The sequence below is a fragment of the Strigops habroptila genome, chromosome 2 (genome assembly GCF_004027225.2).
Source record: "Strigops habroptila isolate Jane chromosome 2, bStrHab1.2.pri, whole genome shotgun sequence".
Taxonomy (NCBI): Eukaryota; Metazoa; Chordata; class Aves; order Psittaciformes; family Psittacidae; genus Strigops; species Strigops habroptila.
In genome coordinates this window covers 33,451,271-33,477,414 of record NC_044278.2, presented here as the reverse complement: position 1 = coordinate 33,477,414, position 26,144 = coordinate 33,451,271, and the positions used below count along the sequence as shown (strand labels likewise).

Sequence of the window (26,144 nt, the reverse complement as noted above, 5' to 3'; positions counted from 1 at the left end):
CTTCATGTCAGTGCATGACACCCTGATGAAACAAAGCCACAGCCACTTTGCACCAGATGCGCTCCTCCCCCAGACCCAGATGGGGAACATACCTATGAAGACCTCACCCTTCTCTCTGCTGTGCTGTGTAGCTTGTACTGGGATTGCTATAATTAAGGTTCTTTGATAAGACCTGCTTATATAACTACAGTGATTAGTGAAGTATAGGCATGGAAGTAGATTAGATAAGATTACTCTGTTCTAATGTACAGGAGTCGCTTTCTCTGATTAATTTTTTGACATTACATCTTAAACTGGCTCTCTTTCCTCACGGTTGTGCCTTGTTCCAACTGGTGTCAGGCAGAGAGCTGGTAAAATTGTTCAAAGGGCTCGCTGGGTGTAGGTTACTAATTACCCCTACTTATATGCTGTTAGTGAAATCCCTTTAATCTGAGAAACCAAGTCCTGTGCACTGGCCTGGAACTCCAGGTACTTCTTTAATTAACACAGAGTTCTGGGCACCAGCAACAATAAAGTGGTATTTTCCAGTGAATGCATTAAGTACTTTAAGCATCGACCCCCAGGATGTGTTTCTGTGTTTGGTTTAATCTCTTTTTTTATATATCCAAGCATTGCTGTCTTATGTTTCACAACCATTTCTTCCCCTTCTTGCTCTGCCTCGCTTGAAACTGGCTGCTTTCCTACCCCCTTATTTTTTCTCTCAGCTCTTTATCTCCAAACCAAATCTGAGTGTCACCATTTTCTCCTCCCCATGTTTTAGCCAGTATCCAGTGAAAACACTGGGCTTAAAAAGGCAGAGCCTAACACAGGAGGCTTTGTGGCAGCATTTAACCTGATAGACCTAAGCAGGTTGGGGCAGAGGAATAACCTGCAACAAGTCCCTAACCTGAACAACACAGTAGCAGCAGAGTATGGGTGAAGCTCAGGAACATATCCAGGCTGTGTTTCTCTCTCCTGAGTTCTGCAAATGTCCTTACTTAGATTTGGGCAAATAAAATATGCAGTAATGAGTAGTTACATGGAACTCTGCGTTTGATTCCTGTTTTTCTCTGGAGACCCTTTCCTTCCTGTTTCCTTTACTTCACTGGTTCCTGTCTTCCCTCCCATCTTTCTAGCTGTGCTGTCAACATTAACTTCAAACGGTGTTCTTTCTTCTCCCTGTTCCGCTCACACACCCTAGTTTCTGTTCGGGGTCCCCTTCTTTCTTCTAAGCTTGGCCCTGTATGCAAGGTGAGGTCACTCAAGAAAGCTGAGGATGAGCCTTTTATCCTCATTGTGACATGTCCACGCAATGCTGACTCCAGTGCCTGTAGGCTCTGTGCTCATGGCTGCCCTTCCATTAGGCAGACGCACTGCAGCATCTCGTTCTTCCAACAACTGTTCAGCTACATCGACCCAAGGGGAAGATACGCCACTTCTCAGATAAACAGTCACATTACTGCTAACACCTCTCTGACACCTGTAAGGTGTAGTCCTGGTCCTAGAACTACTGTCTCATAAAACTGAGGAAAGATGCTATTAGTCAAGCACTCTCTACACAGCGAATCAATACCAGCACCATACCAATTTGACCAGCCACAAAGCAGAATGCCGTGCAATCTTCTCTTCGAACTTGTACTCCTTAATAAGTTATTTTAGGAACCTACTGGAGGCATCATGAGATTCCTGCTTGTCACGTACAAAGGCATATTTCCAACATGAGAGCAGCTGTTTTGGTTTGTTTTCCAATAGCACCTCCAGGTCAAGTTACTAATCTGTGAAATGTGGATCCCAGAGTCAGCACACTTCAGTACAATTGACTTAAGAGTGCTTAAGACGCAGTCTGGAAAATGTTTCCTGCTCTCAGCAGTCCCTCACACAAGCTAGAGCCAAGGGAAAACAAAAGTGAATGGGATCTTTAGAATATAAGGAGTGAGAAACTGGTACATTTCAAATAGTGAAAACCAACTTTAATTCCTCAGGATAAACTTATTTCAGCATATTGTAGCTGAAAAATTAGCTACAAACCAGTAGCTGATTTTGCAGTGCGAGTTTGTTCTGCTTGTTATGTAAAGCTTATACTCTGCGAACACACACTACAGGCTCATGATGAGAATTACCAGGAACTTCTACTTTGCCCGAGCTCACTGCAGGCCTCTGCAGTTGTAGTTCCCTGGATGACTGGGGCTAGCTCAAGACTCGCAGCAGGTTCCCACCAGGTGACTGAGCTGATCTAGCAGCAGGCTCCTGTTGAAAGGGGCTGTCCTGCTCCTTCACCACCCTTGCTCCAAGCTGCAGCTGCAGCAGGCCCGATCTTCCCTCATGCTAGCTCTGACACTCACTGAGCTGTGCAGTGAGCCAGTTCAGCTCACTACGTGAGCAGGAAATCACTCTCTATTTGCAGGGTTTGGCTTCTGCTGGTTTAGTGAGTTTAAACTGCAGTGGTAAGCTGAGGCAGGAGACACACGAACGGAGAGCAACAGAGGCAAAGAAAGCATATCCTCTTAACACACAAACCTTACAGGGCACATATACTGCAAGGCAAAGCTAAGCAGCCGTACCTGTTCTCTGGTAACAAGATCTTCTGACTTTGACAGGAATTTCTGCTTCTAACACCTAGATCACAATTGTGAATGTGAAAGCAGTCAGGGACTGCACGAGGAAGAAGCGACTTTAACCTGCCCGTACATGGCAGAAGTCCTAGCAGAAACTTTCTGTCATCTCAGTGAGGAGCAGTGGAGAGCTGGTGAGCTTTACATCCCAGGGGGGTACGTACAGAAAGAATGTGGCAGGACACACAGTGGCGCCAGGAGAACTGTTCTTGTCCCGTGATGGGTCACATCATCTCTGAATCAGCTCAACCCAACTGAGGAATTCCAGGCGGTGCCATAGAAAGCAATTAGACTCACTTCATTGGGTGTAACTACTGACAAAGTAGTGAAACGTTACTAAGATTGCTGTTCCAGTCTTTAAAATATCTTTTAAATGCATCTTAAATGCATTTAAAAAAATCTTTTGGAGTCAGACAGAAAAATAAACATTCAGATTGCTTCCTCAGAACTGGACTGGGTGTTAAGTTTCAATTTATTGCGTTAGGGCACAACACAGTGAGCACTTGTGATTGTACATAGTCCTACAGACTCCAACTGGGGCTGTGAATACTATGTGAAGTAAAGCATATTCATAAATGTTTCAGGGAATTCCAAAATATCAAAGATACAAATTTTACTTGTAATATACTGAGTGCTCGGTCTTGTTTTCTGCATGAACAAAATGAGTAGGTCCACAGTCCTGCCGTGATTCTCAAGACTGGCACAACACTTGTTGCAAAAGCTGATCAGGCTGCGTATGGTATCAGTCTTCCACATGCATTATTATTCAATTTCAAAAATTTCAATTTGCTTGGTTCAAATTTGCAGCTTTTGGCCCATAATCCCATGTAGCTTCCCAAAACAATCATAAAGAATTTGGTCCTACCCTCTACTCTGCTTTTAATTACAATGCATGTTTTTCCTTTACAGCTTATCCAACTTTTATTTAAACTCCTTCAGAACCTGCACCTTCCTGCCTTTGAGCAATTACTTTATTCCAGCACTTCAAGTCACGGTAACAAAGGTCTAATTTGGATTTCTTGTCAGTGTCCTTTGTACCAATGGCTAATTGCAGGAAGACAATTTAGCTTCTAAGCAGGATCCTTATCTTCTCTACAGTCATATGAACTTCTTCTCATGCTGTGCCCCAGCGAGTCCTTCTTTCATTTCTCATTTCAGTAATTATTTTTTCAGACTGCCATTTTTTGAGTTGTCAGGCCCTTTAGCCATGTGCTTCAGTACTCATCAGAGGCTTCCTTTTACAAGGGCATGCAGTGATAGGACAACAGGGAGTGGTTTTGAACTTAAAAGATGGTAGATTTAGATTAGATGTTAGGAGGAAGTTGTTCCCTCTGAGGGTGGTGAGGTGCTGGCACAGGTTGCCCAGAGAAGCTGTGGCTGCCCCATCCCTGGCAGTGTTCAAGGCCAGGTTGGACACAGGGGCTTGGAGCAACCTGGTCTAGTGGAAGGTGTCCCTGCCCATGGCAGAGGGGTTGGAACTACATGATCTTTAATGTCCCTTCCAACCCAAACCATTCTAAATTCTCGATTTCCTTGACCCACTGTCTAAGCTATCTTTCTTCTGCTGAGCTTACTTGGGCAACAGTCACATCACTTCCCAAGTTTGGGTGCAACAGCCTAACGGCCACACCACAGAGCAGAACGGGTGCCATGAACAAACCGGCACACACCTGGCCATGGCGGTGCGCAGCACCCCTCAGCAACCCCCCGTGCTGACCCACAGGGCGACCGCAACGCGTGTTACAGCTGATACCAACACTCCGGCGAGGCACGGGCCTGTCTCTAGGGGCACAGGAGAGGCCTCCCGCTGCCCGCTCCCCAGAGCACCCCTCCCGTGCTCCCGCGGCGCACAGCACCGCTGCTCCCACTGCTCCCCCCGCTCTGCGGCCGCCGGGGCGGGAGGCGCCCACCGCGGCTGGCGCGGGCCGGGCCGGACCGGTCCGGGCTCGGCGGGTCCTCTGCACGCCCTGCGCATGCGCGGCACAGGCACCGCGTGGCGCGACCGGGACCCTCCGTATGCTGGGGGCGGGGGGGGGGGGGGGGGGGGGGAGGGGAGAGGGGGGGGCGGGGGGGGGGGGGAGGGGAGAGGGGGGGGGAGGGGAGAGGGGGGGGGGGGGAGGGGGGGAAGGGAAGGGAGAGAGCCGCGTTTTGCGCCGCTCCCCCAATAAGGGCCCGGCGGAGCCGCGCGCATGCGCACGGCGCAGTGCCCGCCTGCCTCGCGCCGTAGAAGTGTTTCCGGCGCGGCGTCTGTGACGTCCGCGATCGGCGCCGGGCTGTCCGGCGGGCGGGCGGTGGGAGATGGCGGAGTATCTGGCCTCCATCTTCGGCACTGAGAAGGACAAGTGAGTGGCCTATCCCCTTCACCGGCGCCGCTCCCGCCGCTCCGGGAGCCCCGCGGGGGGAGCTCGAGGGAGGCCGGAGGCTGGTAGCGGGTTCCGCGGGTTCACGCAGCGCCAGCTTGGGCGGCCTGTTCCCATCGTGGCGGTCAGCCCTTCCCCCACCCCCTTTTCTCCCGCCTCGGGGCCCTGTGGCACCCCCGCCGCCGGGGCGCGCGCCCGCGGGACCCTTTCCCCCCCGTCCTCCCCCATCTGCCCCCTCCCCGCCATCGCCGCGCGCTGGAACGTGGCGGCGCGCGCCCGCGGGGGGAAGAGGAAACGAGGCGGGCGCGCTCCCCCCCCCCCCATCCGCCTCTCCTCCCCTCCTCCTCTTTCCTTCCCTTTCGCTGGAGCGCGCGTGCGCGCGCCGCCAGGGACGGGGGGGGAGGGAGGAAGGGGGCGCGCGCGCGCCTCCCGCCGCCGCCGTGTGGGGGCCTTGCGCGTGCCCGCGCGGGCGGGCCCCGCCCATGCGCTTCCCTCTCCCCCCTTTTGCCGGGTCGGGTCCGCGCTCCTCGGGGACTTCCTCCCCCCCCGCCGCTCCCCGGCCGCCATGCGGGCGTGCCCGCGCCTCGTGGCGCGCTGCCGGCCCCTCGCCCCTCCCTTCCCCACTCCCTCCGGCGGCGGCGCTTTTCTGGCGGTGGCGGGAGCTTCCCGCCGCCTTCCCCCTCTCCCCACCCCCCCCCAACCCCCCCGCCAGGGAGGGCCTGTTCTCCCTCCTTTTGTTCGTGTCTCTGCGCCTCGCAGCGGCCCGAGAGCTCCCGCTGTGCTGCGAGGACAGCGACTGGTTATTTCTCCCCCCTCCCCAGGGTGCGGAGGATTTCCCCGACTGCTGCATCCTGATCCTCAGGCTTCTGCCTGCAGCCTTCCACCCGTCGGGAACGCCTCTAGTTTCTCTGGTTGTTGGAAGCGTACTTAGAAAACACTCCTAACGAAAATTTGGTCACCACCGTCGGCCTGACCAAAGCAACGCGTTTTTCCACTCGTAAAAATGAAAGGGGCATCGATGTGCTACTGGACTAAATTACTCTTGCCAGCCCCTGGCCATGAGGCTTCTGGTTTCCTTCTGCTTTGTAGTGCTACATGCCAGTTCCAATCCACTCGTCTGTCAGAAAAAGCGGTGCCGGCAGCCTCTCTTGAGCTCTGCTACTGTAGCATCCTTTCTGATATAACGCATTACAGTTTAACAGTATTAGTATGTGCCTATATGGCAGGCATGAAATTCCTGTTACAGGTCTTATTTTCTATTCAAAAAGCAAGCAGGACTCTCCAGAAAGTCTTGAAGTTGGAGGCATATTGGACATCTTATAGTTAGGTACTTTTTTTGTTTCAGGTTAGAATTCAGAAAAGACAGTAAGTATATTGTAATGCTAAGTATATATTTTCAAAAGCGTAATGAAGAATAAGCATGTTACCATTTTACAGCAGAATGTTTTGCTAGAGATCAGATGTGCTTTAGTACTTTAATATTTCTCCCTTCCATGAGGTGGTGTTGGTTACACAGGATTGTGTAAAGAATTGGTGTTAACTCTGAGCATGGGAATAATAATCTTTCTTCCAGGAGAATTCTTATGTTTCACTCACCCATATATAGCCCATAATAGTTTTCGTGCCCTGCAGAATTTTGCATTCAGTTTTCCCAGTCAAGGTAACTAAACTCCTTACGGTTTTCTTTCATCATTCCGTGTGAGTTACACTTTATATGTGAGAGTTTTGCTGGCACTTCTAAACCAGCATAGCTTTAAAGGTGTCACAAGATGATGGTTAATTCAAGAAAAGCTTGTGGTTTAAAAAAAAAAATGCTTCCTTTTCAAGTCATTAACTTCTCTCATCGAAATGGCTTAACTAAATGTTTTGCTTGTTTGTATTCTCTGTGTAATGTGGTTTTTCTCTTACCTGAATTATTGAAGGTACTGTGTTGGCAGCAGTCCGAGTTACCCTTAGAGTGTAACTTTAAACAGGTGGTTTATAAAACGTTAGGTAGGTGCAACTGTATCAGCTTTCAAGCAGATTACATTGCCTAGACTAGGGGTTTGCATGAACCAAGACATAACCATACAGCCCACAGTAAAATGTCTCAAACTGTTTTTCACATTATTTCCCACCCCATCACCCAGTGAAACTGGTAAAAAGACGAGAATGGAGAACCGGAAGGGTAAACCGGTGATCATCGCTTCTGTCTGTGGTGGTGGTGTGAATGCACTTTTGGTTTGAGTAGCAGGTGAAATTGTTGAGATTACTTGCTGTACATTAGGGGTAAAGAGGAATGGATGTGAACAGGTTTGCTGTAATGCTTTCCTAGACTGATTTCTTTTTTTTTCTGTGTTACTTCTCCACAACAAGATAAAGGCATGCAGGGCCTATGTTTTATAGGAATTGCATATTAATGTTTCCTATTGCAATGTGTAACTACTTTGTTGGTTTTTTCATTTGCAGAGTCAACTGTTCATTTTATTTCAAAATTGGAGCTTGTCGTCATGGAGACAGATGTTCTCGGTTGCACAACAAACCAACATTTAGCCAGGTTTGTTTTCTTTTTGTTTCCTCTTTCTTGTGAAAGTATAGTCTTGCTTCTGTAAAACATAAATTCTCAGATACAAGTGAATAATTACCAAGCTCCAGATTAAGTAGTTCACTTTTGGCCCCAGTTTATATGGGTTTTTGCTTTTTTTGGGGGTATTCCATTTACTTCTCCCAGCATTTCTAATTATCTCCTGTCACCCTTAATGGCTGCAGGAAGCGATGCTGTTGTAAGCTTGCCTGTAGTAGAGACCAACCAGTGCTAACTTTCAGGTGAGTGTGCCTTCTCAGTGGTGTTTAGGCACTTAAACCATCCCAGATCTTTTTAATCACAATGGCAGCATGTTCCACCTATCTCAAAGGTGTGAACTTAAGTCTTTTATGCATATAATGGAAGAGAACTAATTAATAAATAAGTGACTTATCTGTCATTACATTTGCTCTCTGACCCAGGCTCGTAAGTTTTGAGAGTAACTTACGTTGTTCCTTTGAATATGAAAGAATTGTTTCCTGGAAACAACTTGCCTGGTTGCTGAGGGTGTCTACATAATTGACCTGACAGATTAAATAATCTTTGGCAATGTGAATATTGTTGGAGACATGATGTGTTACTGCATGTCTGCCAGAAAGGGTTAAAAAAAAAAAAAATAAAGGTGCAGTGGACGATAGGGTTTTTGTTGTTATGAGCTTTGTAGTTCTCAGAAATTACATTCCTGGAGAAGTGTATGATTTGTCTCTTTCTATCACTGCTGATTGTCAAGGCATACAGGTAAATAGATTTCTTCAGGAATATTGTAGATGATGAGTAGTGCCTACGAAAGTTGTTGCGTTGTCAGCGGTTTTACCTGCAAAGGTAAAACTTGCATAGCAGCGGAGTTCTCTGCAAGTTCATTTTAGCTGACTTGGAGCAGAGTTGGTGGGAATGGTGGGCTGGTGTCTGTGGGAAGAACTAGGGAGGCAGGTACCATGCATGTGTTTGGAGTTCAGCGATGGTGCTCATGAGGTTAAACTCTGCGAGTGTGTGAGTGGGCAGGGGGAGTTCCAAGGGAACTGTAGGTTACTGGTCAGGAGAGACCACTGCTGGTACTTCATGTACAAAAACAGTTTCCTGCTTCTGGAACTTCAATATTATTTTTTCTTATTTTAATTTTTAATGTAACTGTATCAGAAGGAATATTGTTCATTTTCGAAACGACTCCATGTTGCTGACCTACATGAAGGGCATGCTGGAGTGTGATTGGTTATTTAGAGACCTGAATTTAGGTCATTGGCTACTAGAAAATATTCCTGAATTAGACACTTCCACAGAAGTTTGTTTTGGTTTGCTCTTAAGCAACTCTCCCACACTGCGAAAAAAAAAAAAGGAAAATCCCAAACAAAAAACAAACCACACCAAAAACCCCCCAAAACACCAAACCTGTTTGTGCAGCAACGTTTTCCTTTTGTCAGGAAGTTCCTGCAGGCAGCCTTTAGCCTTGCTTTAGAAACCGTGGTTAGCAGTGCCAGCTGCTGTGGGTCAGCAGGGAATGTCAGACTCTTCCAGTGATGTCTGGGACTGCTCCAGCATTGCACCTGGCAGATGTGCTGTGTTGTAACACCTCTGATGTACCTGGCAGGTGCGTAGGGTTCACTGCAGAAATCTTTACTTGTGTGCAGATTGATAATCAGCTGTGATAGAAGAACAGATACCTTACTAATGGGAAGTTACCAGCGCAGTATTATTATCTTGTGTTGCTATTGCTGGTGCAGCTCCTTTATATAGGAGAGCTGCGTTAGGAAAGGTCGTGCGATCCAGGGTGACTGAATTACCACTGATCAGCAGAAACACTGTAACTGTGTGCATGTTTCTGGCTCTCTCCAACTGTAGGCAAAACATAGTTATTTTAAACCTGGGCCACGGAAGCACAAAGCTTTGGTTGGTATGACCATACCCATTATAAGACAAGTGTGCGATTTTTAAATGTGATGTTACAGATTTTGGTGTTTTCTTTACATGTGAAGTGGGCAGTATATGTAGGTCTGACATTGCTGGTCCTGTGACTTCTTTAAGTTCTGAATTTTTACTGTGACTAATAATAATGTGTAATCTAAAATTATTTGGGGATTGCGATTCATACTAACTAACGTTGAGCTTGTATTTTAAGTAATCAAATTTTTGAGCTGCTTACAGTGATATGGACGTTTGGAATTTTTTTGTAATATTAGTTTACTAACTTAAACATGGTTTGTTTTTTCAGACAACTTGATTTTAAGAAGAACGGTACAAATGTAAGGTTTCAAGTCTGCCTGGGCTAATTCTTCAAGTAAAAAGCAGAAGGGCTAAAAGGATATTGTCCTTATTTGAAGGATCGGAAACGTGATACCTATGATGCTATTATATTATTTAAACAGAAATTCCACCAAGAAATTCCTGACGCACAAAATGAGACTTGCCTAAAAACCTTACTGTCTGGTGTAGCAGTTTAGACTCTGTGGCATTCTGTATTATATGCTGTGCACATAACACTATTTCCATGCCCCTCTCCCAGCCTTGCAGTGATGAATCTGGTCCTGAAAGCTAGGCATCTCCGTAAGATCACATAGTTTGACGTTTCAGGTGACTGTGCCTCACAACTCCCATTTTGAGGATAGCTCGAGACAAATGCAGCTCTTTCTTGGTGGTTAATTGAAACTGTTTTCATAATATGATGGTCTGGATGCAATTTTGGAAGATATTCTGCAAATACAAAAGGAAGTCTTAAGAATAAAATCTTACTTTTAGCTGTTTGCAAACAAGTTGTCTCTTTGCAATTGTCTATTATATGCACAGCAGCCAGTAGAATTCCCCTTTTTATTTTTTTTCCCCGCAGACCATCTTGATTCAAAACATCTATCGTAACCCCCAAAACAGTGCACAGACGGCTGACGGCTCACACTGTAAGTCCCACAGTTGGAGAAATTTTTTTAAAGAATGGTGTTAAAGAGCCCACTCCTAATTATGAGAAAATAATGTTGGCTTCTGAGCTGCTGACATAAAGCTGTTGCAAACAGGACAAGTGACGGAACTCTTCTTGCGCATAGATCAAGAACTTGTCAAATGTGTGCAGTTCAGAATGCAGAAGTGGCTGCATAAATTGGGCTTGATGCAGATGCTCTTTTGCACTGCAAAGCGAAACTCGATTGCTTAGAAACACTGCATTCTTTTTAAAGGGTTAAACTGCAGACATTTCTCAAATTCTTGATTTAACAGAAAAAAAATTTAACCAAAAAAAAGGGGATAAAAATAGGTACACACATGCCGTACGGTAAGTTTCCCAAAACTGGGTTTTCTTTCATCTTAACTTTTTTAGGAAAATGGAGATTTCATGTTACGCTGTAATTATTGTATTATGTTCCTGGGATTTTGCTACTAAGAAACCATTTGGTAAAACCAAATTCAAACAAATGATTACGGTTGTAATTTGAATACTGTGTTTGGATGCCATCTGTATTATGTATCTGCCTGAAATAATACAAAACCGCTCTAGAGTAACATTGGTGAGTTAAAAAAAATACAATAATGGAGTATCATGAGATCTCTATTACTTTACAGTGTTAGGTTGATTCAGAAAGGTCACCAGCTAAGTGCAAGTTCTCCTTCTTGGGAGAGAATAACCACCTCTCTTTCAGCACAGGCTCGGCTAAAGCGACCCTAGAGGAAACCGGTTTCTTGTTAAAATTATTTTCCATAATATAAAGTTGTTGCGTTTTGTATTTCAGACCATTGCCCTCTTGAACATTTACCGTAACCCTCAAAACTCTTCCCAGTCTGCTGACGGTTTGCGCTGTAAGTTCATACAAGTTCCTTCACTGGTTCCCTGGGCTTGATTGTCAGAGCTCAGTGTCGACTTAAGCTGGTCTGCCATTTTAGTTTAACGGATCAAACTGACCACGTTTCATTAAATGTGTCCAAAACCAACACACATGCACAAACCCCCCCACAACCTTTTTTTGTCCCAGTCACCTTCCTCCCTGCTCCCAAAACTATGAGGGGAATCTATATACCATCTATTAAAGCAAAAAGGGTTGCAATTGTACTTCCCCTGTAAAGCAGTCTTGGTTACACTGCTTTTTTTCTCTCTGCCTTTCTCCCTGCCAGAGAATCTGGCATCCTAGGAGCATCGTAGGAACGTTTGGTGCTGTCCATTAGGTTCCACTGCCTAAAAGAGCAGTACAATGACACATTGACTTCATCCAGAACAAATCTCCTGCTCTGTAAATGTTAAGAGAACTTGGATTTGAAATTTTTGAGACTGCATGCAGAAATTTGTCCTAGGTTAATGCAGCTTCTGTTCAGAGTGTACTTTGGAAGAGTACACTTTGACTGACAACACTTCCCTTCTGGCAGCTGTCCTTTTTGGATAGGTGCATGCTTAAAATTCCTTCCATGCTTTGAAAATTCAAATTCCAAAAGCAAGTTGCATATTTACCTAGGAAGATGTATCTTTAAAAGTACTTTTGAGGAGGGGAAGGCATTTGGGTATGGTCATGAACTAATTTAATGACTCCTCATGAGGTAGGAATGGGCATAAGAAAACACCTGCTGTGAGACTGGCAGAAGTTAAATGACCAGGATTGTTGATCGGCGATTACTGATACTGTGATTGAATCCTCAATATTAGAGTAAGATTAAAAAAAAAAAAAAGGAAAGATTAGGACCAAAAAGGATCCGTGTTACTTTCTAACTAATATTTCTTGTTGAAGTGAATATTGACTGTGTGGTAATAAAGCTTTGTTTGGCTATTCCTTTTTTTGACTGTTGGGTTATAGACTAGTTCAGATTAGTTACCAGCATTTGATCAGACATGCTTTGTGAAATCAGCCATTAACTTCAAAGTCAACACTGTCTCTTCTGCTCCTAAAAGTAATAATGGCCCAATGATGTAATTGGAGCATTTTGTCACACAATCGAGCTAGATACATAACAAGCTATGTAAGTTTGTCTAGACACTTAAACAGTTCTGTTGGTTTGTAGGCTTTCTTGTTGCAGATGCTAGTAGTTAAAGCTGTTTCAGTAAACCAAAAAATTTACAGTTAATCTGTCCCTAAATTCTCAATGCGCTGGTAACTAATTTGCACAGAGTTACAGCAGTTTGGTCTGTGGAGCTGTTGAGACTGTAAAGTTGCAAGAGCCTTGAACAGGTTCTCTAGTGTTTTCTGAATGCTGGTATCCAACTCTAGTTTGTGTTGACAAGCGGGTAGCTATTCAACAGAGCCTGACTGTACCTTCTGTGGTAGAGCTGGAGCTCTGTTGTTACCAGTAGGTTTGCTGAAACTCTTGGCTCCCTGGTTTCTCGATACTTGTCCCTACTTAAGTACTGCATGTATTTTTAATGGATAACTTGGGTAGCTATTTAATGCTTTTGTTGTTGTTGCTTAACTGTCTTCCTTTCTACTGCCGTCGTAGAGGATTAACCTTAGTTTTGAACAGCAATAGTTTTCCTGAGTATTTCAATTAGTACTTGGGCTTCTCAAGGTTCAGATACCAGTGGCCCTGGCATATGAATGTTTGTAAAGCCTGTGCATCTGTATGCTTCCCACTTTAGAAGGACATTCAAATAGTCATTAACTACCTGTTGCTTATGATCTCATAATATGGCAATGAAATCTCCTTATAAGTTTTTAGCACTTGTCCATCTGGTAACAAGTATTATTATATTAGTTATTCCCAGTGTGGCTCACAGAGCCCCTGTATGATATTCTTTGAAAAAAACCCCACACAAAACAAACAAACAAAAAAACCCAAACCCAATCATTAGGTATGAGTAAGCTCTTATCAGTGGTGTCGGCAGAACCCTGGGAATATAGTTAAGTATTAAACTGTCTAGAAGGACTGGTTTAATGTTTGATATTCCTTAATTGGCTATATAACCATGGGGAAGAGGAAAGTTCTTAAAAGCAAACATGTTTCAAATGCAGAAACATTCTTAGCCTAAACTATATAGCAAGTGTCCCTTAGCCTTCTTCAGGAGGTGAGATAGGTGAAAGGAAAGTAATGACAGTTCCAAAGAATGTGGCTGGTTAATATTAGAGCCTTTGAAGGAAAATGTAGAGTTCGTCCAAATGGTAACGTTAGCCAAAAATGACTGAGCCCAAGGCATCTCTTTTTTCTATAGCAGACTGAAGTGAATAAACACAGCTTTGTTGGCTCAGTTTCTCTTTCACATTCTGTGAACTAAACCTGCAGTGTTTGCAATTTAAAGGCTAGAACACTTTTTCTAGAATAAAATGCAGGGTTCATTTTAAAACTGCTCTGCTTGATCTTGATAAACCACTTAACTGCTGAAGAGCTAATACATTAGGCTTTAATGTGTACAGCTTAATGTAGTTTAAAATGCTGTAGTCTGGAAGAAATAAATGAAATTAATTTCTATATTCTTAATGCTTTGAAAAATCAGCCGAACTTGCATTGGTTTTTATAGCAGCAGGCAAGCAGCGCTCATTTGTAAAGTCCAGCTTAAAGCGTGAAAATAATCTAACCTGAATATATGGCTGGCTTGTCTTGCACTTAAAGGTGTTCTGCAGGACTGCAGGAAAATGAAATGATGTTCAAAATTAAACTAGAAAATTGCTCTGTCTTGCAGAGCATGATGGTGCCCGTCTTTGAGGGCACTGAGAAAAGTGTGTCATTTCAATAACTATTTTAAGCAAATTTAAATGTAAAAATTCTGGGCTGTGTTACATTGTGAACTTGCAAATTCTAGTGTAATATGCTGGAGAGGTGGACATGTTGAAGTGAAATTCTGCCTTTAAGAAGAGGAACACTAAATTTTAATCATGCATTAAAATATATATATTAAATATGCAAATGTAATAAAGCACTTGCCTTCTGTTTAGGTAAAACTTGGTAGGAAGAGGGTAGGACTGTATATTAAATTTAAGTGATATTTCAGAGTAATTCCTTTCCCCTTTAAATTTGTGGCATAAAAGTTTGGCTCTGATTAAAACTTGTTTTGATTTGATCATGTCAATGTAATGTTTTGACATATACTTTGGGAACTCAAAGTTCTTCACACATACTTATTTTTAATACTCCTGTTAGTTAGCTCCATGCTATACCGTGTCTTTTATGCTCCAGACGGCCTGTCTAGATTGTTTTGTAGTATAATCAAAATCTGTTCTTCATTATTTATAGGCTCTAATCGATATGACTCTTGATTTTTTACAGGTGCTGTGAGCGATGTTGAGATGCAGGAACATTATGATGAATTCTTTGAGGTATGTAACAGATGTAAAAATGTATTAAAGTGTTTGTGGATTTGTCAACACAAACGAGTTAGATGGATTCGCTGTATAGCAGAGTTAGATGGGTTCACAGAAAAGCACTTGTTTCCTCAGGTGTTCTTATAAATATTACAGCTTTGAGTGCTTAATATTTCGTGGTATAACCTTTGGTTAATTTGGCGTTAACTTTGCTGTTCATAATAGGCTTTGTTTAAACATCAACAACTTAAGCAATGTAGCATTTTGATTCCATAATCCCCTTCTTTCCTGTAAACTTAAAATGTACTTAACTGTAGAAGCAAGTTGAGTAAAACTATTAGCATCAAGGCTTATGTGTAGCGTTTTCAGTGCATCTTATGTGTTTTGTAAATACTGTATGCATAATGTTTTCCATAGCTTTTTATTGTATCCTGTTAGTGCCCTAATTACAGATGGACACAGTACAAGCCAAGCAAGTACTAACTTTAAAATCAGAAATGTAAAAAAAAACGGGGATTTGTTTTGCTTCTTTTTAAAGGAAGGCCTTCTTTTGTACTTACAGCTAAACGCAATACTTCTGTACTTAGAACTAATGAGCTGCAATCTTTTAATTGGTTGCTTTGTGCTTAGGAGGTCTTCACAGAAATGGAAGAAAAATATGGTGAAGTTGAAGAGATGAACGTTTGTGATAACCTTGGAGATCATCTAGTTGGAAACGTATATGTAAAGGTAGGATAGAGAAATGTTTTTATATAATCAATAGAGGTGGTATTTATTGAATTATTATTTTTTTTTAAATATAATTTTAAAAGCTACTGTATGCTTGTAAGTTTGTGAGCGTAACTTCAGGATACAAGCTCCTTTCCAACTTCATAATATAAAGTAGAAGGAGTGAAAATGTGAATGGACTCTGAAACTTTAAGAGATTGAGAAGCTCTTGATACTCCAAATCTGTCACTTTCAGAGAGATTAACACTGTTTTACATTGTTATAAACACAGTCACCACTGATGGCCTTCTGCCATCAGTGCAGGATTAATTTGCCAGGATTAATTTGGGGTCTGTCTTTCCATCACACAGCCTGTTAAACTCTTATTATGAGCAGAGGTTTATTTACAACAGTTGCATTTATTTTCTGACTTCTCAGTTAAACAAAACATCTTGTAACCAAGCTAATTTGGCAGTAGCTGGGTGGTTTAAGGTGCAAACTTTAGGACTTGGGCTTAGCTCTTAGAAGTCGTTGGTATCTCTAGAATAATGAATAAAAAGTTGTCACCTGCAGAAACTTCACTGTGTGTACCCAGAGTTGTGGAGGTTTGAGAGCATTAGTTTGACAATTTTTACTGTACATTCCGTTAACTGGAAAGTAGAACCCAAAATTCTCAGCTGTGTAGGTCATAATCAGGAGGGGAAAAAAAATTGTTTTAAAAAATTTACAAGTGTTTAGCTGTGAAAAGGAATTTCAAATTGAAGTTTTACATTCATAAAACTGGATCAGATTTTTGTAAATTCTAGCTTGAATGAGAGGTTCAGTTCTCATATGGATTTCTCTTAAATGTTGGGGAAAAAAACCCATTCCATTTGGAGCATTAATGTTCTAGAAAATACTCTTAAGCATTCTCTTTGTTTAAAGTTGTACTAAGAATACGTATCTTCTTCTGTTGACTGACTTTCTAACTTGACTAACTTTCTAACTTGAAAGACCAAATAGAACATAATTAGGAGAAGACATTGATGTTCTAATTAGCTCTGAGTCCTGATTAATGAGAAGCTAGTATCTTTACCCTTGATTTGAGGGACCGTCCCAGGAAGTCTGGAGCAACTTCTAGTTTGATGCCTAGTCCTACGCCTCAGGTATCACACAGCTGATCTGATAGGAATCTTCAAGCTGCTTCTCTTGCTTCTCTGTAACGTGAGAAAATGTTGACTTTTGTTTTCAGTTTCGCCGTGAAGAAGATGCAGAAAAGGCTGTGATTGACCTGAACAATCGCTGGTTTAATGGACAGCCCATTCATGCTGAGCTTTCACCTGTGACTGACTTCAGAGAGGCCTGTTGCCGTCAATATGAAATGGGGTAAAAAGTGACTTCCTCTGACAGTATCTCTGAAATGCTTGCATAGAAAGGGTGGTTGCTTGAGTGAGGCCCTTTATGTGTAGCATAGAGTAAGAAAAAGAAAACAAACACTTCAGGTAATATTAATACAGAGGACCTGCACTGAACCTCTTGACTTTTGCCATCTTTTTTAAGATACTCATCTAGGAGAGAGTCACTGTCAGTAAGAGATGCGTAAAATTTACTGGGTTTAGTGTTAGAGGCTATTAACTTTTAGATGGCTGGAGGCCCACTAGGGCTTAGAGCAAACAGATAAAGCCTAGAACTGGGAATTGTAACTGTGCCTCTTGAATTCTGTTTCAGCGAGTGTACACGAGGAGGCTTCTGCAACTTTATGCATTTGAAGCCCATTTCTCGAGAGTTAAGGCGCGAGTTGTATGGGCGTCGTCGTAAAAAGTAAGTTTGCTTTTAAACATGATTAAACCACATAAATTCAGGGTCAGTTGCTGAAAATTCTGAAGGCAGATCTTCAACTTAAGTCCTCCCTTGTTTTTTCTAACGCAGTTCTGACGCATGCCAGTGAAAGCCATCAAGTAAAGCAAGCAAGTGGCCAATTTAGAACAAAGGAATAGGTCTCTGTTTAAAAACACAAAAAAAAGTTATGGTTCTTGCACTGAGTGCTGTGGATGCTGAAGGTGGATGTGGATGTAAGAGGTCAAGGAGAACAACATTCACTGAGTTACTAAGTACATGGGACCTGCCTGTGGTTCGAATTTCCAAACTGCGTACTGTTGCAGGTGGACATTACTTGGAGAAGTATTGCTTTGCCCCTTCTCTTCTTTTATTCTCTTCTAAATGTATTTGCTTACAGCCTCTGTCAGAAGCAGGCTACTTGGATAATGGGCATTTTGGCAGGATTAGACTGGCCACTTTCAACATTATGCGCAGTCAAGCATAACTACAGATTGTATTCAGAACCCAACCTTATTTGTTTTTAACAATTAATGGCTAATTTTTCTAGCCTGTATTCATTCCTTAGTGTTAGTAAGAGGCAGTTGCTGTACTGAGGTCACTTTTTATTAGCACTAGCCTTACAATGTGACCCTTCTTGATAGAAAGTCTCGGTAGGGCAAAGGAATAGTAATTCTGCTTAATGGCAAAAAATTGTGATAAATTTTATTTTATATTTATTTATTAAGATACCTTGTAGAAAGGCTTATACTACTGCTGTTACGATGATAAGCTGTTTGTGTATGGTTCACTTTGAGTTGGATTCAGTCTGCTTGCTTTTAGGACCTTGCTCTTTAGGAAAGGCATATAAATTTGTTGAGCTTCCTTTCATAGAGAGCACAGTTTTGTAGGTTTCTTCCAATCACAGAAGGAGCCTGGGATGATGAACATGTTCTTTGCCTATAAATGTCTCTGATTGGCAGTGTCTTAGAACTTCAGGATGAATTCAACTTTGGAAAATGTAGATTGTGTTGCTTAGGCATATGTATTTGTGCCAAAGTACTTTCCCAAAATATCCCAATTAATATTAATTTAAACTTAAATATAAGCTTTTAAGAAGTTTAATTTATTAAAAAGATGAAGTGTGCTCTTATATTAGCCCTTTGGTCATTTTTATGAGTCTGGATCTCTTGGATTTAGTAACATCAGTTAAAAAGTTTCACCTTTTATTGCAAAGAAGATCAGACTTGTGTGTTTGGCTTTGGAATATGATGGTATTACCCATTGCCCAATTTCAGTTTGTGGTAAAACAGATGAAATAGCCGAATCCTCCATCCAGTTTTGTCTTTATTGGCCCTATTTAACTCGTTGTGCAGCTAAAGCTGTCACAGGTAAGCACTTAAAAAATAAAAAAGTGTCCGTGGGGTTTCACAGGTAGATTGTATAAACAAGACTAACCTGCAAGTAGTGCTACACAATGAAATACATCAAAGTTTCTGGGGGGAGTTGGGGAGAGAGGGTAACCCAGAACTTTTGAGTGATAGGTTAATTTAGTAATTCTGGACAGCTCAGTGGTATGTGAGAGTTCTGTATGTCTCTGTCATAGTAAAATTTGTCACCACCTACATTCCCACCCCAAAACATGTTGTCATGTAACCGTATTCTGCATACTTAAGACTTGTAGCGTTCATGTCCCTGAGCTTTTTAGCTCTGCAGTAATTTCTACATCTATTTTAAACTGTACTGTTTACTTATTTTTATCAAATTGACTTTTTCAAAATGCTTGAAAACATTCAAACCACTCCTTTCCTGGAAAAGGTCCATATAAAGTATAAATCCATAGTAGCTTTTTTAACAGTACATGCTGGGTGGTTTTAGCTTTCTTCCTGAACCTAAGTCCTCGACCTCAGAGGCAACCTCAGAGGTCCTCAGGGAAGAGTATTTGCAAATGCTAATGGCTTCTGGAAGTGGAAAAAAAAAAAGAAAAAAGAAAAAAAACCTACCCCCAAAAAAGATAACTTGAGTCGTAATTGCTGATTAGTGAATTTGATTTAATAGGAGTGGACTTACAGCTGTAAGGTTTTGATGTGTGTTGTCAAGAGCTATTCATAACTGCCAAAGCAGGCATCCCCTTCTCTTGCTTCTTTAACAGCTGTGTAATGGTGCATTTGGTTCCTCTCCCTGACTTTCCTTAAGAATTGCACATCCATTGGGAGCAGTTGAGTCTTCTAACAGTACATTAGTAGTTGTACATTAGTCTAACAGTTGACTCCCTGGTATTAAGTTTGCTCAGTTTGTAAATACGTGGTTTCGCAGCCTGAATGCCAACTTACCAGCCCTCCTAATCACAGTGTCTTATCTTCTCCCTTGTTATGTATGTCCTTAAGTTTTCCACTGTGTGGTACTGCAAATAAAGTGCAGATTGTGATGAAACAATAAAATGTTCCAACTTTCTTTGAAGGCATAGATCCAGGTCGAGGTCCCGTGAACGTCGGTCTAGATCCAGAGATCGTGGTCGTGGAGGTGGTGGTGGTGGAGGAGGAGGACGTGAACGTGATAGGAGGCGGTCAAGAGATCGTGAAAGATCCGGTCGATTCTGAGCCATGCCATTTTTACTGTATGTCTGCTAGAAAGTGTTGTAGTTTGACCAAACAAGTTCATAATGAGATTTTTTTTAAAAAGATGGGCTTCTGAATAAAAAATTTGTAGTGATACAGTATTCTTTGTGTAACTTGTTTCTTGTGGGGGGAGTCTTTTTAACTGTCATTCCTCTTAATTGACAAATTACCTGGATTAACTATGCCTGAGGGAAAGGTGGTAAATGTATTGGAGGAGCGCCAGTTTTGGGTTTGGGTTTGGTTTGGGGTTTGGTTTTTTTTTTTTTTCCTTTATTTGGATATAATTTGAACTGTTGATGAAAATGTGTGTGTATATAATATAAAATATTATATACATAGTAAAAAAATAATATACTGCTTAAGAAACAGTTACTCACATAAGTTTCCCTTTTCTGCTATGCTGTCTGCTTATTTAGGTTAGTTTAGGCACATTTAAAAGGAAGGCTGTGCAAAATGCATTTATTTACCAAGTAGAAGCGCTTAGTTACAAAAATGTATGTTTGTTTGTTACCAGAAGTCTGTGCTCTGTCTATCAATGTGACTGTGGCATTTACAATAAATCCAATTTCTTGATGTAAAATCTAAAGCCTATTTTATAAGCACTCTGGAGTAGTTGAATTGCTACTGTGCCAGAGTTCATAGTTTAAATTTTTTTTATGATTCTTGACTAAATTCCTTGTCTTTGGCTGGAAGGAAAGCTGCCTAGTGCAGTGGGGGAAAAAAAGTAGTATTTTTTTATTGCAATAATTCATAATAGGCAGGTAAGGGGTTTTTTTGGTTTTTCTTTTTTTAAGAAAATTTATGTTCTGTGCAACACAATACATAGCATCTATCGAAGGAAATGCAAGGTCTGAAATAAAAGGACCAAATTTCTCTAGGACTGAAGAGGGGTTTTTTTTTTTTTTCACTCTATGTTCTCTTAGCTGTCATTTCATGAAAAACATTTTGTTAGTGTTCAAGGTCATAGGAAACTAATTGGAAACTAGTGCAAAATAAATCTCTTTTCCACGTTTACTCACTGATAGCCTGAAGTGTGATAAAAGCCAATGGATAGATGGCAGTTTCTTCACAAACAAGACATCTTTTTCTATCTGAATTTTAATTGAATTACATAATAGCTGTATATTTTAGGTTTTGTATCTCTTAAGGAGTTCAAGCTCTAAATGAAATGCTGCTGGAACATCTTGAGAGACAATTTGTACAGTGGCTGACTTGCAGTTTAACTTCATGTCTGCTTTTATTCAAAGTGGAAGATAGTAAGAAATTCTGGTCAGTGGTCATATTTCTGCAAGATACAACTTGATGTACATGAAGCTGCATAATAGAGCTTTCCAGAGGAGGAGAGAATTTACTAGCCCTTTCTTAGTTCTGGGTCAGATAACTTGCTAAATTATAAATTTGCTCCTTGATTATTACTATTCTTAAAACAAAAAAACATAGCCAGATTAACAAACCAGCTTCTCTCTGCCTCCAAAGTAAGCATAAAACTGTTTTGCTCACTGGAACTTGGAGTTGGCAAACAAAATAATACTGAAAAAAGAGCTGTTCTAAATTAATCTGCTTTGCCTCTTACAACTGAATTCTTGCACCAATTCTATTTGAATGTATCTTACTCATATTTGATGGCTTGGCCAGTGAGATCATGGAACTTACTTTGCCAGTAACCTCTTTAAAGAAACGTATCACTCTGAAGTTGGCTTCACTGCTTATGTTTTGTTGCAAGTACATAAATGAAAATATCCTTTTTTTTCACTGAAGAAATTGAGCAGTGCCTGTGGTATTTCTGCTAGGCATTAGGAATTTAACATTGATAATTCAGTTCTTGCAGTTTACAGGATATGAATCCAGTTCCCTTTCCTCTTCAGTGAGATGTAGGATTATTAATGAGCTAATTTAAATCTCAAGCTCAAAAAGGTGAGGACAGTATTTCTGGTTTTCAAATCAGTATCTAGTGTAATGTGGGTACTGTTCAGAAAGGTTTGAGATTGTTTTCACATAGATTAATGACACAAGCTGATTTGCTCTATAAACAAGTTAGTTTTAAACTACTATAAATGTGTCCCTGTAATGGCTTTCATCTGTTTAAACCCTGTTAAACTGCAGGTATATTTTTATGTGAACAGATAGCAGAAGATTGATTTCTCCCCCTCACCCCCAATACAGTATTTCTTTAAAAAAAGCCAACTTGAATTCCACCAAATGCATCACTTTATGGTCTGATTGCACAGCTGCCCAAAAGTTAACCATGTAACTGGAATATGTCGTAATGGGCACTGAAAGCAATGGGTTTTGCTGGATGCTTGAAGGAAAGAAACTTGTGCATCAATCATTACCCGATCGTGTAATGATTACCTAGTGACAGCATTCAGCATATAAACTAAGCTCATGACCTAGCTTCAATTAGTATACAGTCTTAAAAGATGAATCTGCCAGTTAAATTCGTCATATTTGAAGTTTAAACTGCACAAATTTCATTAAATACACATTGAAGTCCAAACTGTATTGGCTTTACCAATACAAAACCAAGTGGAAATCCTACCTCTACCTTCTATTGTTGTTCATAATGTCTTAGAGTAAGAATATTTCCCCCCACCCCTTCCTCCTCAAGGTACCTACTTCTCACAAATATTTCATTGTGAACTCTTCTATAAACAGTAGATCCTAATTTATGGAATTTCTTTGCCTCAAATAAGTGACAGCATACAGTATTTTCTGAAGTCTGAGTCAATTAGGTTGAAACTGTTAATCCCAAGTGGCTTCCTCTTCTTTGTATTTGGCTCTTATTCTGTGAAAATGCTGCTTGTCCACGAATATGATGTATGTTGAGACTGTAAAACCAAATGGAGAAAACTTGCTCAAAATAAAGCCTTTTTTAAATAAGAACATGACAAAATTTATCCCGTTCCTTTAGATGGGATGCTGCTCTATAAATGACTAATGAGGACATAGACTTCAAGTTTAAAATTTTTAGCTCTTGTCTGTCTTGAGCTAATTTTGAGTGATTATTCTTTGCCTTCCGGTTTTTAGAGCTGATGAAGCTTATCTTCAACTAAAAAAACCAAAACAACAAAACACCTAACATCTCCATACTTACTTGATGAAGTATTGAGAGTGCAACTTGGGGTTAGGAGTTGGGGTTTTGGTTTGGGTTTTTTTTAAATCAGTAAGGCTTCTGGTTGAGAGATCCTGCAAGTTTCTGTTGTGGTGGTCTGTAGAGGACAAGAAGGCTCCATTTTGGCAGAAGGAGCATTTTTGATTGAAGAAACGAGTCATTGAAAGGGGTCATGGTTTTGAAAGATGATTCTTCCTAACGTTGCATTGTTCAAGCTGCAAAACTTTGGGTGTTAATAACCATGTCTGTTGCCACCGTTGTACAACAGCACCTTAAACTGCACCTACTGTCTACTACATTAGAAATGGAGCTACTTTCAGAGCAGTTGGGGCGGGAGGGATGTCAATCATTCCGTTCTCTAGACGCTTGTAACTGTGGATGCTGCTGCACTGATCACTGCCTCCAAAACCAATCCTGTTCAGGAAAAGTCAGAGCTAACAAAGAGAACCAAGTTGGTGTGTGCCCATTCCAGCTGGTAAAGAAGTAATTGCTCATTGGTAAGGCTGTCATAGGAGAGAATAATTGTACCTGTATTTGACATTTATTGCAAGGATGACACAGCTGTATTACTGTAGAGCACAATTTTGCCTTGGAGTGCATGAATTTCAGTTTTGAGAATATCAAAATTGCAGCTGAATGTCTCTAGAATAAATCAGTATCTCTTCATGTTGAATTGATACATGCTAAAACTATGCACAAGTATTTCTGAACTCATCCAATTAGCCAGTGTTACTTTTTGGGTTGTTTTTACAAATTTCTCCAAATTACTTTTCTTTTTGCAATACTCATTTTGTTAAATCCACGTGTATGGAAAATGGAGCATGTCTCCGGGACTATGTAGACAATCCTTCCTTCTCTGCAATGTGCTCATCAGTCATAAACATCTAATGTCCTGTTAATGCATTACATGTTTTATTTCTTATGAAATTGTAACCTTCAGCCAGAGGAACCAGTAGTGAAAGGCCACTGCTCTATCCTCTACCACAGGCCCGTAGTGCTTCAATAAGGGCAGAACCAATTTAGAAGGTCCCCATTTTCCTGCTGGAGGTTACTGCCACAAAACTGATCTACAGTTTCAGCTGTAGATTGGATTTGTGGAATTGTGTTGAATGGTGGAAGATAATAAACCAGATCTGCTGCCAACAGACCAGCTCCGGTAGCCAGTGGCTTCACGTCCACATCTGCAAAGTGGGAGGGAGAAGGGTGTGCTTATCTCATCTCTGCTTAGATGCAAATGCCTCCTTCTTAGCGATGCCCTGATAATCACTGGGCTCAGTACGACTTCATAGTTTCAGTTTTGGTGTTTGCTTTCTAACAACATTGCTTTGACAGGACCAAAGGCAAGTTACTTACATTCGTACATCGGGAGAGCAGAAAGGTGATAGCTTCTGAGGGAGCGGTGGGATGCCAATGAGGCTAGGGGTGAGCTGGAGCCCTGGGCAGCTTGTGTGAGTATGTAGCCTCTTTAAACCAAGTACCTTAATGATATTCAGAGCTCTGCAAGCTGTTCCCACTAGGGAGAGAAATCTAATATGGCTCAGGTGCTCCTTTGGGACAAACCCATGCATTTTTGACAGAGGTGCGCAGAGCGCTGTTTTCCCGAGTGCTATGAAACCAGTGTGCTGGAGGTCACTTCCAGCTCCCAGTTCCCAAAACTGCATGTTTAGTGAGGTCTGGAGGGAAATAAATCATTTCTGCTCCGGTTTCAGTGAGCCACAAGACAACACAGGGAGAAAGGCAGCAGACAGCAGCCAAGCCTGTCTCCCTGCCTCTTCGCGTTCCACAGGAAAGCCTTTTAGTCTGCCAGGCTTCGGCCTGCTGTGCTCTTGCCAGCGCCTGGCCTGGTTTCAAGTCTGCTACCTATGCGGCTGAGTATTGGATGTGTTTCGGATCGCTATCACTTTCTTCCTGGAGCTGTCTGGGATTCCAGCCAGGATGAGGGAGGGAGGGAGCTACTCCCACTGCAGCCTGTGCACCAGCCAGCCTCCTGGGCCTGAGACCTGTGGGAAGAGCCACAGGGAGCGACCACTCCTCCCTTTTCTACCCACTCGTTTCCCCTAAAAGCTCATAACTGCTTGTGTCTAGGAGAAAGATGAGAAAAAGCTTCACGGATCAAAACAGCCCTGAATCTTCCATCATATCTTCTTCCTTCCCCCTTCATCTCTACTGAACACAGAGGATGCTTCCTCTCTGTTTTCCTCTTGTGTTGGTGGAGAAAAACTCCTGGAGCTGCAGGAGGGAAAGACTTGGTAAGCGGACTCCGAGGCAGGACTTGAAGAACTGGTTTCTGGACAAAGCACAAGTGGGAAGTGAGCAGATAGCCCTGCTGACTTTGGGGTTGCATGCAACCTTAACTGTTACATTGCCGGACTGCGGATGGGCAAGGGAAATTCCAAGGTCCAACGCCAAAATCCGGCCGAGTAACAGTCTCAGTAATGTTTGGACCAGCCTTTTCATTCTGGACTGGTTTCACTCATTATTTCTATATATTTTTTTTTTTTTTTTACCTTTTAATGTGACCATGTTGACCGCAACAAAGAGACATTTAACTGCCCTTCTTGCTCAGCCTACAAGGAGGCAAGTTTTTGTTCTTTTGGACCTTTCAGAAATAAACATCTTCAGCAAAGGAAATAGATATGCAGTAAAGAAAGAGCAGCAGATTATGTCCTCCATGTAGTATTTGTAGATTATGTGAGCAAGGTTTCTGACAGAGTCTCTCACTCCATCCACGCTCCGTTATTATAGTCTGCATAGGTGGCTTGCAGATGAGAGAAAAACTGGCTATGTCATTTGGCTTAGAGGGCAGTCATAAATAGTTCATACCTTGCCTAGAGACCAGTTACGAGTACCATATGGGTCTGTGTTAGTATCTGTTCTAATTTTTTATCAGTGACTTAGAGGAGAAAACGAGTGTGTCTTCATCAGATTTGTGGATGACGCCAACCAGGGATGGTTCCCTCGACACCCAAGAGGGCCAGGCAACCATCCACAAGGACAGGCTGGAACCTTGTGAAATTCGGCAAGGAGAAAGTCAAAGTCCCACCCCTTGGGTGGACCAGCCCCTGGCAGGGCACACGCTTGGCAGGGGAGCAGCTCTGCAGGTAAGGCCCTGGGGTCATGGTAGGCAGCAACCTGGATGTGGGGCCACAGTGTCTCCTGGGAGCAAAGAGGGCCAACTGCATCCCTGATGGGATGAACAGGGACAGTC

At 42.1% G+C, this 26,144-nt stretch overlaps 1 protein-coding gene across 17 annotated transcripts; it reads left to right on the top strand.

The window, feature by feature from the left end:
- Positions 1 to 4,786: 4,786 nt before the first annotated feature.
- U2AF1 (U2 small nuclear RNA auxiliary factor 1) lies at positions 4,787 to 22,707 on the top strand. Of its 17 annotated transcripts, none has more exons than XM_030476222.1 (11): positions 4,846 to 4,933; positions 5,773 to 6,278; positions 7,400 to 7,487; positions 7,700 to 7,756; positions 9,721 to 9,751; positions 10,333 to 10,399; positions 14,670 to 14,719; positions 15,335 to 15,433; positions 16,644 to 16,777; positions 17,120 to 17,212; positions 19,668 to 22,707. In XM_030476222.1, exons 3-11 carry the CDS (start codon positions 7,441 to 7,443, stop codon positions 19,804 to 19,806), a joined length of 717 nt encoding a protein of 238 aa, XP_030332082.1. In that variant the 5' UTR covers positions 4,846 to 4,933; positions 5,773 to 6,278; positions 7,400 to 7,440; the 3' UTR covers positions 19,807 to 22,707. The 17 variants fall into 17 exon arrangements, with proteins under 17 accessions (XP_030332084.1, XP_030332083.1, XP_030332085.1 ...); XM_030476221.1 differs by having other exon boundaries at positions 5,773 to 6,316; XM_030476226.1 differs by lacking the exons at positions 7,700 to 7,756; positions 9,721 to 9,751 and adding an exon at positions 11,222 to 11,288 and having other exon boundaries at positions 5,773 to 6,316.
- Positions 22,708 to 26,144: the final 3,437 nt, after the last annotated feature.